The sequence below is a fragment of the Amphiprion ocellaris genome, chromosome 9, assembly GCF_022539595.1.
Source record: "Amphiprion ocellaris isolate individual 3 ecotype Okinawa chromosome 9, ASM2253959v1, whole genome shotgun sequence".
Classification (NCBI taxonomy): Eukaryota; Metazoa; Chordata; class Actinopteri; family Pomacentridae; genus Amphiprion; species Amphiprion ocellaris.
In genome coordinates, this window is record NC_072774.1 from 11,524,946 (window position 1) to 11,540,102 (window position 15,157).

The window sequence follows — 15,157 nt, forward strand, 5'->3', positions numbered from 1 at the left end:
TCTATGTGTGTCTTAACTGTCACAATACTTTGTTCAGCTGGTGAGCAAAATGCTGCTATAACTGACCTGAATAAATCTTTTTCTTTAAAATTTCAGGATTTTTCTAATTAAGCTAGATTTCTGCTAATCTATGAAGAAAAACTTTTTTTTAACGTCTTTTAACCCCTTTCTGCAGCAGCTGATGTGGGAGTTAATTTTACTCTCCACCACTTAAAAGGTTAATAAACCTCATAGCACCACAGTTAATGGCTTCAACTGAAAACGACACCTTTACCATTCAATTTATCAGCATTAGTCACTCATATTTTACATTCCCTGACTCACACACTACTTTAAATCTAAGGTGCAAATGTGAATGAACTCATGCTTATGTGAATAGTTGTCGCTGCAGAAAGAGGTTAAACAAAATGATCACCATCATGTTGTGATGCACCTCGATCATTAAAAAAAAAATCACATGTGAACCCCTGATTGATCAGCACTAAGAATTAATCCCCCCCCCCCAAAAAAAAGTGGATTGGATCGATGTATTTGGGACTGATTCTGAATGGATGCAGTTACCCAGTTTGTTCTGCAACTAGATCTGCAACTGCACCCTGCTGGAGGAGTCAAAGGGTAAAGACAAAAGATTGATTGATGTTTTCTTTAATTTAAACTTCTGCAGCAGATGAGCTGAGAAAGTCAAACCAAGTTAACAAAAAAATGTAGTTACAACCATGAGAGTCTCTGGGATAAACCACATCCTGTCACGTCAAAGAACTAGCATGTGTTGCGGGAAACTGTTGACTTTTTCAGTGTATCTGAACAACGCAAACACCTCTGGAAACAGCTCCAACATATAACGTTGATATAGTCAAATAAATGACACATATAGCTGACTTTTTCAGAATTTAACCCTCAAAATATAATATAAAAAATATGAAAATAATAAACTATTTTACAGTGACATTAATGTAGAACATTACACAAAGAATAAAAATGCATCAAAAACAATGTTGTAAAATATTGAAAATGCATGAATTTGTGGTTGTCATAATGAAGACTGATGTTTGCTCTGTGGAAGCAATTACAGTGAGAGTGCATTTTTGTCTTTAAGGTCCTGATTGTGAGTTTTTCAAATAAAATGTCTGACACTAGAATGCCACGAAAAATAAGAATGCATCAGAGTCGGTGTTGTTGCTAATCATTAACACATCCCAGACTGTGATAAACCAAAAAATTATTTTCTAGTTCCGACTTGGCCAAAAAACTTCAGTATTTCTGTCTGATTCTACTGATTTCTTTTCCTGTGATTGGCACCAATAAGAGCTTTAAAAATGTACAGCTGTTACCATTTAGAGGCATATTTTATGGGAGGGTGTATAGTTGTTTTTCTTGACCTATTTGAACTATGAGTTGGAAAACCATGATTTTTCTTTTAACTCGGTAACAATATGATATTATTCTTCCAGTTGGGACGCTACTGGAGTGAGCTCACCTATCACACCTGATCAATGACTGTCCTAATGTTGGTCATAAATGCAAAAAAATGAGTTTTAATATTTTTTTTCTGATCAAATTTATACCAATTTATATACAGAATATATATATGTGTGTGTGTGTGTGGGTGTGTGTGTGCGTGCGTGCGTGCGTGCGTGCGTGCGTGCGTGCATACGTGTGTGTGTGTGTGTGTGTGTAAAAGACCTCTGAGCTTGCATTGTGATAAAGGAGATCTCTTTAAACTTGAAAAAGATGTAGGGAAAACAAGAGAAAACATAGGCTGGTTTGTATTATTATATCAAAACAGGGTTGAACCATTGAAGACCATTTGTACATATCAATGAGTCTGCAACATATCCGGGCTCTAGCTCCGTCATTTCTCAAGTTATGGCATTTCAAGCATTGCTCCACAGATTGGTATGAAGATAATGTTCCAAAAAGCACTCCACCTTCTCTAAGAATTTTTAACGTAAAACACCTGCAACCAAAAATTTTACACGTTTTCTTACTAAAATGAGAAAATAACGTAACAAACATGAGATAGTCAAGCGTGAATTTTTGTAAAAAATTAGGTGAATTGAGGTGGAATGACCCTAATAAAAACATACATGAACAGACTGGTGTTTGATCTGACTGGTTTAGAAATAAGCGCAGGTCTTAGATCTGTCTGTACCTGAACGAGGATTCGAGGACGCTGTGGTGATGGAAACGGGACGTTGTGCATGAAGCTGGAGATGTGCCTGCAGAGAGACAAAAAAAACATTTCAGCATGTGTTACTTATGGTGCCTTTCTGTGTGTGATGTAAAATCTTGATATGATAAAAGACGACAAACAAAACATGCTAGATCTAATTTGTGTTCTGAGACTTGATACAGATTCCACTGGCTGTAATTGTAACTAAAATATTCATGCGGAGTTTCAAAAAGCATTGAGTATAAATAAAACAACTTGTGTACTTCTCTATTGGCAGGACGTGGGGCCCGGAGATGGAGTATCTGTAGACGAAGGTGAGGAACTTCTGGAAGACGGTGAAGAAGGGCCAGTGTGAGAGGACGCAGATGCTCTTCTTCACCTGCAGGCTGCGGCTGGTTATCGGCCGCCGGTCGACCACGCTGAGCAGACCGAGCCGGACGCTCTGCCGCTCCGACAGCAGCTCCCTGGAGAACGACTCGTAGAACTGGATGGCAGCTCCGTACACCTGCAGCCAGGAGAAGCACGTATTACTGAGATTCTACCGGTCTACAGAGGTTCTGTCTGAGGGAGCGGGAGGTTCTACTGGTCTGTATTTGTTCTGTGTAATGCAACAGGAGGTTTTACTTTTCTGTAGGGGTTCTGTCTGAGAGAACAGGGGGTTCTACTGGTCTGTAAGGGTCTGTCTGATGCAACTGGAGGTCTGTTGAGGTTCTGACTAAGGGAACAGGAGATTATACTGGTATGTAGGAGTTTTGTCTGAGGAAAGAGGTTTTTCAACAAATTTTGACACATTTTAGACATTTTTTGACTTATTTTGGACAAGTTTTAAATAGTTTTGGTAAATTTTGAGTCATTTTAAACATGTTTCTAGTTATTTGGTTCAATTTGACCTTTTTATGGGCAATTATTCAAACATTCTGGACAAGCTGCAAGCCATTTGGGACAATATTAAGTCTTTTTTGATAATATGAAAGTTTTTTTTGACAATTTGGGAGTTATTTGGAACAATTTGGGATTTATTTGGAACAATTTTGAGGGTCATTTAAAACATTTTTGTGGTTATTCTGGCCAGTTTGGTTTTCTTATGTAAACAAAATATTTAAACAGTATTTGCCATTGAATTGTGTTGGTGGTTTAGGCAGTGTAAAACAGAAATATTTTTATTCAGTGTTCTATTGATTGTCTTGTGATTGGATTACATCACAGTGTTTCTTTTGGTTCATTATATGACTGAAGACAAGTCCTGTACCTTGTCCCCGGAGGCAGTGGTGAGGACAAAGGTGGAGAAGACGGGCAGCTGGTACTTGGTGTTCAGAGGCCAGCTCTCCACGGTGACGCCCATCGGCAGGCAGAAGACGGGCACCGACTCGGGCAGAGGGAAGGCCTCCAGGTCGTCCTCTGGGTAGCGGCTGATCAGACCTGCAGCACACAGCGGTCAGTCACCTACCTGCACTTTAACACCTGGAATCACCATGTTGTATGTATGGAAACGTGCTGTGGATCAGCTCCAGTGGGAGAAGATGGGTTGTTTACTATCAAGGAACCTCATTTTTCTCTCAGTATCTGAAGGTCAGCAAAAGTCAAACTAACCTCCTGTAAGTTTCTAGAGAGAAAAAGCTGTTACAAATTCTAGTCAAAGAAAACAGTGTACATAGGGGCAGAAAGTGTGACCTCCCTGCAGCTTCAATTAATCTTTATACGTTTGTTTGCAGTGTCTATGAAAGGAAATACAAAATATCCTTCTGGAACATTTATCCAACTGCATCAGAGATCTACATCCAGCATACCTGCTGTCTGACCTTATCACCGACATATTCATTTACCGTTTTGTTTTGTTTGTGACTTTCTGAAACTAAGCAGGTAAATATGATGCAGGATCACGTCATGGAGCTTCATGAGAACAGTTGCAGGTCAGTGTCATAACCGGTAGTCCTCATAACCTGTTCAAAAAGACGGAACCAAATGCTTGAAAATGACTAGAAATGCAGCTAAGCAGCAAAAAATTGCCCAAATGACTTGAAAATTGTCAAAACTGAGCCGAAAATTGTCTCAAATTGCACCAAATGACTTAGAAAAAGTTCAAAATGACACAAAACACTTCCTCAAAATGATTTATACTTCTCCAAAATGACAAAAATTGTCCAAAATGACTCAATACATGTCCACAATGACATAAACCTGTCCATTATAGGTCTCAATTTATCAAAAAAAAAAGACACATTGCAGAAAATTTGTGCAAAATGACTCAACATTTCTCATTCTGGAGAAATTTTTAATCATTTTGAACGATTTCTAAGTAGTATAGAATCAGTCTGGACATGTTTCTGTCAATTTTGGATCATTTTTTATATCTATATAAATTAAATACTAAATATATAAAATTAATTCAGAACAGATTCTGAGTCATTCTGGGCAAGTATTGAGTCATATAGATTTTATTTTGTGTGTTTTGGTCAAATGGTGAGTTACTGTGAATTATTTTTGGGTGTTTCTAGACAAGTTTGACTCAGTTTGGACAAGCATTAAGTCATTTTGGGCAATCATAAGTAATCCTGGATAATTTAATTTTTTTTTTTTTTTTTACATATTTCTGTCATTTTGGACAAGTTTTGAATCAATTAAACCATATTTATGTCATTTTGACATATTTCTGAGTTACTTTGGACAATTTTCAAGTCAGTTATAGAATAGATTTTGAATAATTGTGGACAACTAACAGTTCTCATAAAATTCCACATGGTGATCTGACACTGATGTTGCTGCTGAGTTTCAGAAAGTCACACTGAAAACTGGTGAATGAAAATGGCGGTTATCAGGTCAGACAGAATGTAGATCTTTGACGCAGTAAGATAAATGTCCGTTTCAGGTGGATAGTTTCAGTATTTCCTTTTACACACACTGAAAATGAAACGCTAATGATTAATGTAAAAGTCATGATTGTTGGAGAACTGCAGAGATCCTCATTTAAACTGTTTTGTTCTTGTTTCCTGAATCCCTACAGAGGAGGTTGAAAGTACAAAGCTGGTAGTATTTAGCTTTAACTATGGCTGATGAGTGTAGAGTGTGTAGTGCAGCAGATACTCACTGGCTTCGTACACCAGGGCGTTGGCTTTGGCCACGGCTCTCTTGTAACACACATACAGACCTGGACCCCACTGGAGACACACAAAGAAAACACAAACAGATATAACAAACCTGTTCAACACTGAAAACATACATCACAGTGCATTTTAATGCTCACAGTGTCAGCTGGAGGAAGTACATGAACCCCCAAAGACATCAGCAGAAGCTAAAATTCAACTGTTCACAAATAAACAAATGAAATAAGGAGAGGATTTTTTAATATTTTCAACAAATTTATGTAACTTTGGACACTTTTGGAGGCATTGTGGACATGTTCAGGTTATTTTTTGACAATTTTTGTGCAGTTTTTGACACAATTATGTAATTTAGGGCATATTTAAATAAGTCTTGTATTAGTCACTTCAAACACATTTATGTAATTCAAGACATGTTTTAAGTCAATTTGGGCATTGCTTTTAATCATTTTTGTGCAATTTCAGACAAATTTAAAGTTATTTTGGAAAAAATCTACTCATTATGGACAAGTTTGTGTCATTTTTGACAGCTTCTAAGCAATTTTGGACAAAATTTCGACTCAGAGACGTTGGTTTTGACAAGTTTATGTCATTTAGGACATTTTTTTTAGTCATTTAGGGCAAATTTATATAATTTGAGACATGTTCTGAGTCATTTTGAACACGTTTCAAGGGGTTTAAATTTTTTACATTTATTTTACACAATTATTGAGTCATTTTGGATTATTTTAAGGCATTCTGGACAGATTTATTTAGAAAAAAATAGGTTTGTCAATACTTCTCTGTGTTTAACAAGCTCTTATTAATTTATATACCTTCTTTTATTTGAGAATTTAGTCAGTTATCTCCCTGGGGGAGTCATGGGAACTGACACTTTGGTATAATGGCAATCACAAACATCTGAAAATGTGTAACACTACAAGGATCCACTGAATCCGTCCGCCCCCGGTACTCTTAATGCCGGTTGTACTCACCATGCCAGTGTTGAGGTTCTTATCGACCCTGCAGAAGGTGTGCGGCGCCACCTCCCCCTTGCTGGGCAGCAGTAGGGCGATGTCGGTGACGCCCAGCGTGTGGAGGCCCTGTGAGTCCAGAGCTCGTCGGTACGTCAGGAACACCCGGTGGGCCGTCGGAGCACCGCCAGAGCTCAGGCTGGCCGAGCGGCTGTAGGGAGTGGTCTCGATGACGTACCAGCCCTGCTTTAGCTGCTCCTTCCCCTCATACAGAACACTGTGAAGAGAATTTACCGGTTTTCATGGTTTATAACTGCACTCCTTTAACAATGTCAGGCTCAGTTTTGTTAAATAAAAGAAACCTGCTGCCTATATTACTCAAAGTACAGGGTGTGTTACACTAGCAGCAGCTAATGTAGGCTAAGTATAATATTAAATACAGTTCAAAAGTGTAATTTTACTGTCAAATGTTGTAAATGAATGATTACTATTACTTTTAATATAACCATTATTTTTTACTATTACTATTTATACTTGTTTTACTTTACTATATCATAATATTACTTTTTTATTAGTACAATGTTTGATGTGAACATTTTTGGCCATTTTTTTTTGTTGTGTGTTGTTTTATGTCAACATGAAATTTAAATATTTTTTCTGTAATATTATCTGCAATGTAACAAAACGGAAAAAATCTGTTAAAAAAAGTTTTAAAAATGTATTCATCATTCATCAGTCCTTAATATACACATTTTCCTTTCAAATAATGGCAAAGATCTGGAATAAAGTTTTTTCATATTTCGTCTAATTTTTCTTGTTTTGTGTCATTTTGTGTGGTTTTATGTCTCTTTGGAACAGTTGTGTCTCCTGTCTTTTGTCTCGTTTCAAATTTTTTACATGTTGTGCCTCATTTAGCAAAAATATTTCACAGTTTTAGTTTTGAAATACCCCAAAAAATTAACTCTGAACTACTTCTGAGATGGTGCAGCAACACCACGATTTGAAATGACACTGACTGACCCATCTCAGAAACCAGCAGTTCAAAATAAAACATCATCTGATGAGCCTGATGAGATTAAAGGCTCTGGTTCTGTCAACCATCTATGTACAGTCTGTCAGCTGCACTCCACAAAATCACAGAGAAAAAAAGATGTAATCTGACGTCGAAGAGGATTTCCCTCATTATCCCCCAACACGAGTGTAATCCAGAGTAATTAAACAGCCGAACATGACAGGAACAATAGAGGAGAGTCCAGAAGACGACCATCAGCCCACCGCTGCATTACATAATCCTCTGTATTACATAAGCTGCAGCCTTAATATGCATCACAAGAGCGAGAAACTCTGCAGCTCATTTCTACATTTATTATAGTCTTAGACATGATTTTAGTTTGTTTAAATTACGACAACAGAATAGTTCAGAGTTCAACATATAGTCAGTGTGACTATTATTCTGTATACTGATGCTGCAGTGCAAAACGCATTCAGAACCGAGAACAAGAAAGGCTCTGGTGAGTGAGAGGCAGATAATTCTCAGAGTAAAGCCGACTATTATAACATAAGCTATAGTCAATGTCAGTGACGGATCATACAGCTCTAATGTCTGCTGCTTTAAAGATGATGTGCAGGTCAAACTCTCAGAAAAAAAAATCATGCTTTTTGAAGCTTCAGAAAACTGCGTAGCTCAACATGACGAACCGACTATCAGACAGACTCATATCAGATCTTCTGTGTTAAAGAGAGCTTAACAAAAACTGCCTTCTGTTGACATTCTAGCTAATACTAACCACCAAGGACAGTCCTAAACCAGTTTAAAACCATTTCAAAAGCAGGTCTGAAAATAGTTGGTGCAAAAAGAAATACAGAGAGCAGTCCAAAACCAGTCTAAAACCAGTGCATAGTCAGTCTAAAACAAGTCTAACACCTGTCAGAAAGCAAGTCTGAAAATCACCTTAAATCACCTAACCCCAAAGCAAGGGCTAAACCAGACTAACACCAGTCTAAAACCAGTCCAAAAACAAATCTAAATCCAGACAATTCCTAGTCTAAACCAAAGCTATAACCTAGTCCAAAACCAAGTCCAATCTATAACTAAAACCATGCTTAAACCCATGTTCAACATCTTAAAAACAGCAATCCTGCACACAGAAAGACTCAGACTAAAAAAAGTCCAACAAACACATTATAACCAGTATAAAACAAGTCTAAAAGTAGTCTAAAATAGTTCAAATGCAAATCTGAAAGCAGTCCAAAAGTAGGTCTAAAACAAGCTGTCAAAAAACAATTCTGAAAATCATCTCAAAACCAAGTCCAAAACCCGTGTAAAAGCAGGCCAAAGGCAAGTATGAAACTAGTCCAAGAGAAAAATGTATATCCAGACAAATACCAGTTTAAACCAGTTTAAACAAAGTCCAAAACTAAATCCAATCTTAATCTAAAACGAAGCCTAAAGCTAAGTCGAAAACAGACTAACACCAACTAAAACAAGTCCCAAGACCACATTAACCAGTCGAAAAGGAAGTCTACCACCAGTCTAAAACCAAACTATCATCTGTCTAAAGCAAGGATAAAGCCAAGTTTGATGAGTTCCAAATCCATCTAGCCAAGTCCAAAACTAGTCTAAAATCAGTCTACAAGCAAGTTTGAAATCAGACTAACACCAGTCTCAAGCAAGTCTAAAAGAAAGTCCAAAAAAGGCTAAACCCCATTTAAAACCAGGTCTAAAAGCAAGCCAAAACAGCTTCTCAAAGCAGAATAACCTATCTAAAGCAACACTAAAAACAAGTCCAAAATCAGTCTAAAGCCAACATGAAAACAGTGCTAAAAACAGTTCAAAACCAGTCTAACACTAGCATGAGGTTAAAACTAAGTCCAAAGACCAGATCAAAACTAGGCCAGAACCATTCTAAAGCCAGTCAAAAACTGTCGGTATTATCACCTGAAGACCTCCACAAACAGACAGCGTGACGGAGGAAACTGGATTTATGTATCTCACCCCAGGTCCAGTATGGGCGGTTTGTCCCGTCCTCGGCGGTAGCACAAGAACAGGTGTGGGTTGTTGATAAGGCCAGCGCTCAGCTCGGCCGAGTGTCCACCCAGTGTCTTCTCGATGCAGGTGAAGCCTTCCGGCACCTCCTCCCCGAGTCCCCGGGCGATCACCACGAGGTCCGTCACTGGCTCCACTGCCCGGCTCGAAGACGAGGAGGAGGATGTCGAGGAGGTGGTGGAGGTCTTGCCATCCTCGTCCAGGGGCCTCCAGGGTCCCGCAGGGTCGAGACCTGCCACTACAAAGTAGTCCACCAGCTGGGGACATTTCTCCTCTGTCATGCCTCCTGTCGGTCCTCCACTGCAGAGACAAAGAGACAGATTGAGTTATTTGTCTGAAATAGGCATGTCGATGATTAATTGATTTGAAATGACTACAAATATATGAACCGGTAAGGCAGAAAGATAAGGTCTTGCATGTCAATGTATTGCAGATTAGCTGTAGTACCTGGTTGTTCCACCAGGTGGAGCCGCTTACTGTTACATGCAGTAGTGATGCTTGGACTACAGCCACTTTTGTGTTGGCAAGCAGAGAGCTTTGTGGGGGTTTAGCTAGCAACAGGTCCCCATGTCAAAGACTGTAACGGTTAATAGCATTATTTAATAGTTGGCAGAGTAGCCAATGAAACCGAGCCACTGTGCAGCGGATGTCGTGTATCCGCAATTAAAAAGTGTCTTAATCTGCATGTGGAATAATGACATGTAGATTTCTTTAATGATTATTGATCAATAATGCTGCCAACGATCGGTTAAGAAAATTGTTTGAATTTCCCTAGTCTGAAGGGAAGGAAATTTATGCAAGGCCAAAAAGACACCTGACTAAAACAGAAGCTTTTACTAACAGTTAAAATTGTGCAACATCATTCGTAGTTAAATATGATGAAACTCCGCAGTAATTCTGCACATTGAAGTTTTCATTTTTAACCAACAATCACCTGAATATAAGTCAGTAAAACACTCTGATATTTTTACAAGTCAAAACTACAAGTTCCATTTTACAAGTCAAAACTACAAGTTCCATTTTACAACAAAGCATAAATATAGATTTATGCATCGAGGCACATTTGGTCAATATCGTCAAAAGCTTTAGTGCTAATAAAGTTAATTGAGGTGAGAGAGGTCAAACAGGAGATGCACTAAAGAGATTTGATGGTTTCTCTCTTGGTCTAATGCACCATGACTCAGTGAGCTGGAGGTCAGACTGCTGAGTCACCATCCTGAGTGTAATCAGCCAATCAGAGAGCACAGAGGCAGACCGCTGTGTGTTACTGTAGCATCACCACGTATATTTGTAGAGCGGAAACTAGTGCCCAGTCTTTCAGTTCTCTCACATTACAAAAGGACATCTACATTTACTGATTCATGTGCATTTATCTACCGTCTTTCACACAAATCTTTTTATGCCTTCACAGCACTGTGCATAAACTGAAGTATTCATTTGTAGAATTGTGATACAGATTTATCTTTGTTACATATCCATAAATCTCATCAAAACTTTCACAGTTCACATATTCCGTGACTAATCTACAAGAAAAGTTTGTCTGATAGAACATCATTTCTATCAGACAACCCTTTCTTAAAGTTCTAGAAACACAAACAACATTATTTGAAGGACACAAAGTTTGTTGACATACATCATTTTGATTTTTTTTTCTCATATTTTAATTTTTTCACCTCATAATATTTTCCTTTCAATTTGAGTTCTTTAAAAAAAAAAAAAACCTTTTTAAAAAAGTTTTAATATTTTCAATAAAATATCAACCTTTTAACTACCAATTGTAACTTTTGTCTTGACTTTTGAACATCTTTCTTCTTATAATTTGGACTTTTCATCTCATAAATTACAAAAAAAAATAAAAAATCCAGAATGTTTATTCCCTCAAATTTATATTATGAATTATGACAGTAAAAGTAAAAACATGACTTTTCCATTTGTAAAATAAGTTTTTCCCCAGAAATTTAGATTTTTGTTTAAATTATGTAATAATTTGGATATTTTTTTCCTTAAAATTTACTTTCTTTTCCTTGATTGTTTCAAAGATTTTTTTAAAAAGCACTCTGGACTTTTCTGTCATTATTTAAAAAATATATCTTTAGTTTCTTACTGAAAATTAGGGATTAAAAGCTAAATATCTTAATGTCTGTCTTTTAGATATTTTTTTTATTTCCTAATCATTTACATTTTTTGGGTGTGTGGTTAATTTCCACTCACCCGCACACAATTTGTTTTCTTATTTTTACATTTTTGCTTTATTTAAAATGCTCAAGGATTTCAATCTGCTGTGACACTGTGCTGTAAATCACATATGAACAGACAGACAGTGGAAGAAGCAGAATAATCACATTGGGGTTCTGTTACTAAATCAATATGTGATTAAACTGGAGAGCAGAGGGCAGCATGGTGTGTGTCTGTACTGTGTTATAAAAATAGGTTTTGCAGTGATGCCGTGAGATGCTGAAAGCACTCTTATGTAAATGTCCCTCGCCCTCTCCCACCCTCCATCCTCCTCCCTGAGACTAAAGCATAGAAAGGAGACAGACAGAACTGAGGCCAAGCTGCTCAATTTAGACTCAGTTCCAGCAAATGTGGAGCAGAAACGTCCCATTTTAGTCCCGATGAAGAGCAGGACTGTGAACTGTTCTGCACTACAGATTTAAGTATTGGTAATCATGCTTTCCTGCTGGGCATTCTTTGAGAAATATACATAAAACAAACACAATAACACTTGACAAAATGATGATTTAAGTCAGAAATAACCTGAGCAATGGCCAGACATTTGATACATGTCTTTAATTTTTGATTTTAGAATATCAAGTCTAGATATTTGTAAACAGATTCTGTATCACAGATTTAAATCAGAATATTGTCAATAATCAGCTCAATCTAGAGTCCAATTCAATCAGAAATTTCTAATCTTTGATGACAGGCTGAAACAGTATTGATAATATAGATTCATCTGTTGATGCTCCAAAAGCAGCCTAAAACTAAACCAAAACCAGTCTTAAGTTAGAATAAAACCAAGACCAGAATCAGTCAAAAACCAAGTCCAATATCAAGTCCACAGACTATCAAAAAACTGTCAAAAAAAAGTCAAAATCAGTCTCAAACCAAGTTCAAAATCAGTCCACAACCAGTCCATAACTAATCTAAAACCAGTCCAAAACCACTCTAAAGACAGTCCAAAACTTGGTTCATACCCTGTCTATCTAAAACTAGTCCATAAACTGTCCATAACCAAACAAAAAAACAAGTTCACAGTCAATGAAAACCGAGTCCAAAACCAGTACAAAATCAGGGTGACCGCCAATTTAAAACCAAATTCAATTTCAGGCAGAACCCAGTCTAAAACCAGTTAAAAACTATGTCCATAATCAATATAAAAATCATTCTAAAACCAATACAAATCCTGGTTCAAAACCAGTTAAAAACTATGTCCATAATCAATATAAAAATCATTCTAAAACCAATACAAATCCTGGTTCAAAACCAGTCTCAAACTAAGTCAAAAGTCAAGTCTACAGCCAGTTTAAAATCAATCTAAAAGCCAGTCCAAAACTATGCTAAAGTTAGTGCAAAACCTAATCCAAAACCAGTCAAAACCCATCTATAACTAATCCAAAACCAGTCCAAAACCTAATCCCAAATGAAGTTCACAGCCAATGTAAAACCAGGTCTGTAACCAGTTCAAAAAAACTGTACACAACCAAGTACAAATCATATAGTACACAGCCAGTTTAAGACCAGTACAAAACTACTGTAAATATGTCAAAAATCGGCCCAATATTTGTCTAAAACCAAGTCCAAAATTAAGTCCACAGCCAAGTCTAAAACCAGTCTGTAACCACTCCAAAACTTAAAAAAAGTTCCAAATCACTCCATACTCGAGTCTAAAACCAGTCCGCTGCTGACGATAGTCCCTGATTGAACTCCTTCCTCCTGGTTGCTTGTTTAAAAAACTGCAGCAAGCAGCTTTTAAAACATCTTGATCTAAACCTCTGTGTGGTGTTTTAAAGATTTAAGTCTCTGGTTCAAACCAATGTGTTTGAGCTGAGAGACGCACACACAAAGTATTAGCAACATATTGCTGGCTTGTGTCTGCACATTAGATTTATTAATGATAGCAAAAACAGTGACTCATCCTTTAAGCCTGACAGTCAGAACTGTGTCCACACTGCAGCTAACAGACACTTTTAACCACAGACACACTGAAAACCAGACAGAGTCTCTGTGGTGAACTTGGTTGGTTATTGTTCAGGTAAAACTCATTTCTGATGTTTCTAGCCCCAGTCAGCAGATGCGATCAATAAACAGGTTTAATTTCCTTCCTCTTCTGTGAACAGGAGACGTTTTGTCCTGCAGGGGGATGGTGCTCGGGTGAATGTTAGAGACATGCTAACAAGGATGCAGAATGGTGAACAGCAGGTCAGAGGTCAGCTAACAAACAGGACGAGGATGGGCAGCCTGCTTCCGGTTCATCGTGACCTCCTGGTATCACAGCAGCACATGAGAGGTGACACAACACACTGCAAACTCTGAAACTACACAAATCTGATGAACAACTACACTGTGTCACACCTCAGAGTTTCTGTTAGAGATGTCATGACAGCAGAAAATACAAAGCGCAAACACTAAAACCAGTCCAGACACAAGTCCAACAGAGTTCATAAAACCAGTCTAAAAGCAGTTCAAAACTAAATCTAATACCAGCTAAGTAAGACTAAGACCAGTCCGAAATCAATCTAAAACCAGTCCAAAACCATTCCAAAATTTAAACAAAAACCAAATCAAAACCAAGCATACATAAAATCATAACCAAACTACATCTAAAACTAATCCAAAACGAAAAAAGACGAAAGGCAGTTCAAAGTGCAAAACCAAGACTAAAAACAGTCTAAAACTACATTCAAACCCAAAACTAGCATTTAACCAATTCCTAACCAGCCCAAAAGTAAGTCTAAAACCAGTCCAAGTTCCAAATCAAAAACAAATCAGAAAACATGTTTAATCCAAGTCCAAAATTAAGTATAAAACTAACTGAAAACTAAGGCCACAACCAGACCAAAACCAAGTCAAAGACCAGTCCCAATTCAAATCAAAAACAATCCAAAACCCTGTCCAAACCCAGTTGAAAATTAGCATAAAAACACATCTAATACCAGTCAAAAAGTCAAAAACCAGTCCAAATTCAAATTAACAAACTGTCTCAAACTACGTTCAAACCAAGTCAAAAACGAAGTCTAAAACCAGTCCAAAACCAAATTTAAGACCAGTTCAAATTCAAATCAAAAACAATCTAAACCCCTGTTCAAACCCAGTCTAAAACTAGCATAAAACACATTTAATACCAGTCCAAAACCAAGTCTAAAATCAGCCTAAACCCAGTCCAAATTAAAATCTAAAAATAGTGTAAAACCATGGTCAAAGAAAAGTCAAAAACTCAGTATAAAACTGGTCCAAAACCAGTCTAAAACAAAGTTCAAAACAAGTTAAAAATCAATTCCAAGACCAGTCTAATAATCAAAAGGCCAAACAACATCACGGATTCAGTCTAGATTAACTGCCATTAACTGCAGTGCTGTGATGTTTACATCAAGTTTGTAATTGGTTAAAAACAGCTGCTGCAGTTGTTTAGGTTTCTTCTCCTTACTGCCTTTAGTAGTTTTCACCACAGGTAGCCTAGTAATGCACACTTGCCTAGTATTTCAATCGATTCATACTGTTAAAGTCACAGAGATGATCTAATTTTAGTTTTATATTAGCTGACACGTCCAAAGCGACCAACAGTGAGTCAAACACTACAATAAAGTTCACTTCCTCCACCAAAATTCAGAGAACGGATTAAAAGGGAGTGAAAGGTCGCGGTTCAGCGCTTCGATGATTTGTGAAA

At 37.3% G+C, this 15,157-nt stretch overlaps 1 protein-coding gene across 2 annotated transcripts in view; it reads right to left on the reverse strand.

Moving 5' to 3' along the window:
• Nucleotides 1-15,157, reverse strand: part of LOC111568264 (DENN domain-containing protein 4B) — a 60,614-nt gene that overhangs the window by 25,963 nt on the left and 19,494 nt on the right. For both annotated transcript variants that reach the window (XM_023269832.3, XM_055013748.1), the window contains exons 2-7: nt 9,220-9,570; nt 6,246-6,501; nt 5,259-5,328; nt 3,423-3,592; nt 2,437-2,678; nt 2,153-2,219 (exon numbers count right to left, since the gene is read on the reverse strand). In XM_023269832.3, the coding sequence (XP_023125600.2) occupies nt 2,153-2,219; nt 2,437-2,678; nt 3,423-3,592; nt 5,259-5,328; nt 6,246-6,501; nt 9,220-9,551 (1,137 nt within the window). In that variant the 5' untranslated portion in view covers nt 9,552-9,570. The remainder of the gene's footprint in view (nt 1-2,152; nt 2,220-2,436; nt 2,679-3,422; nt 3,593-5,258; nt 5,329-6,245; nt 6,502-9,219; nt 9,571-15,157) is intronic.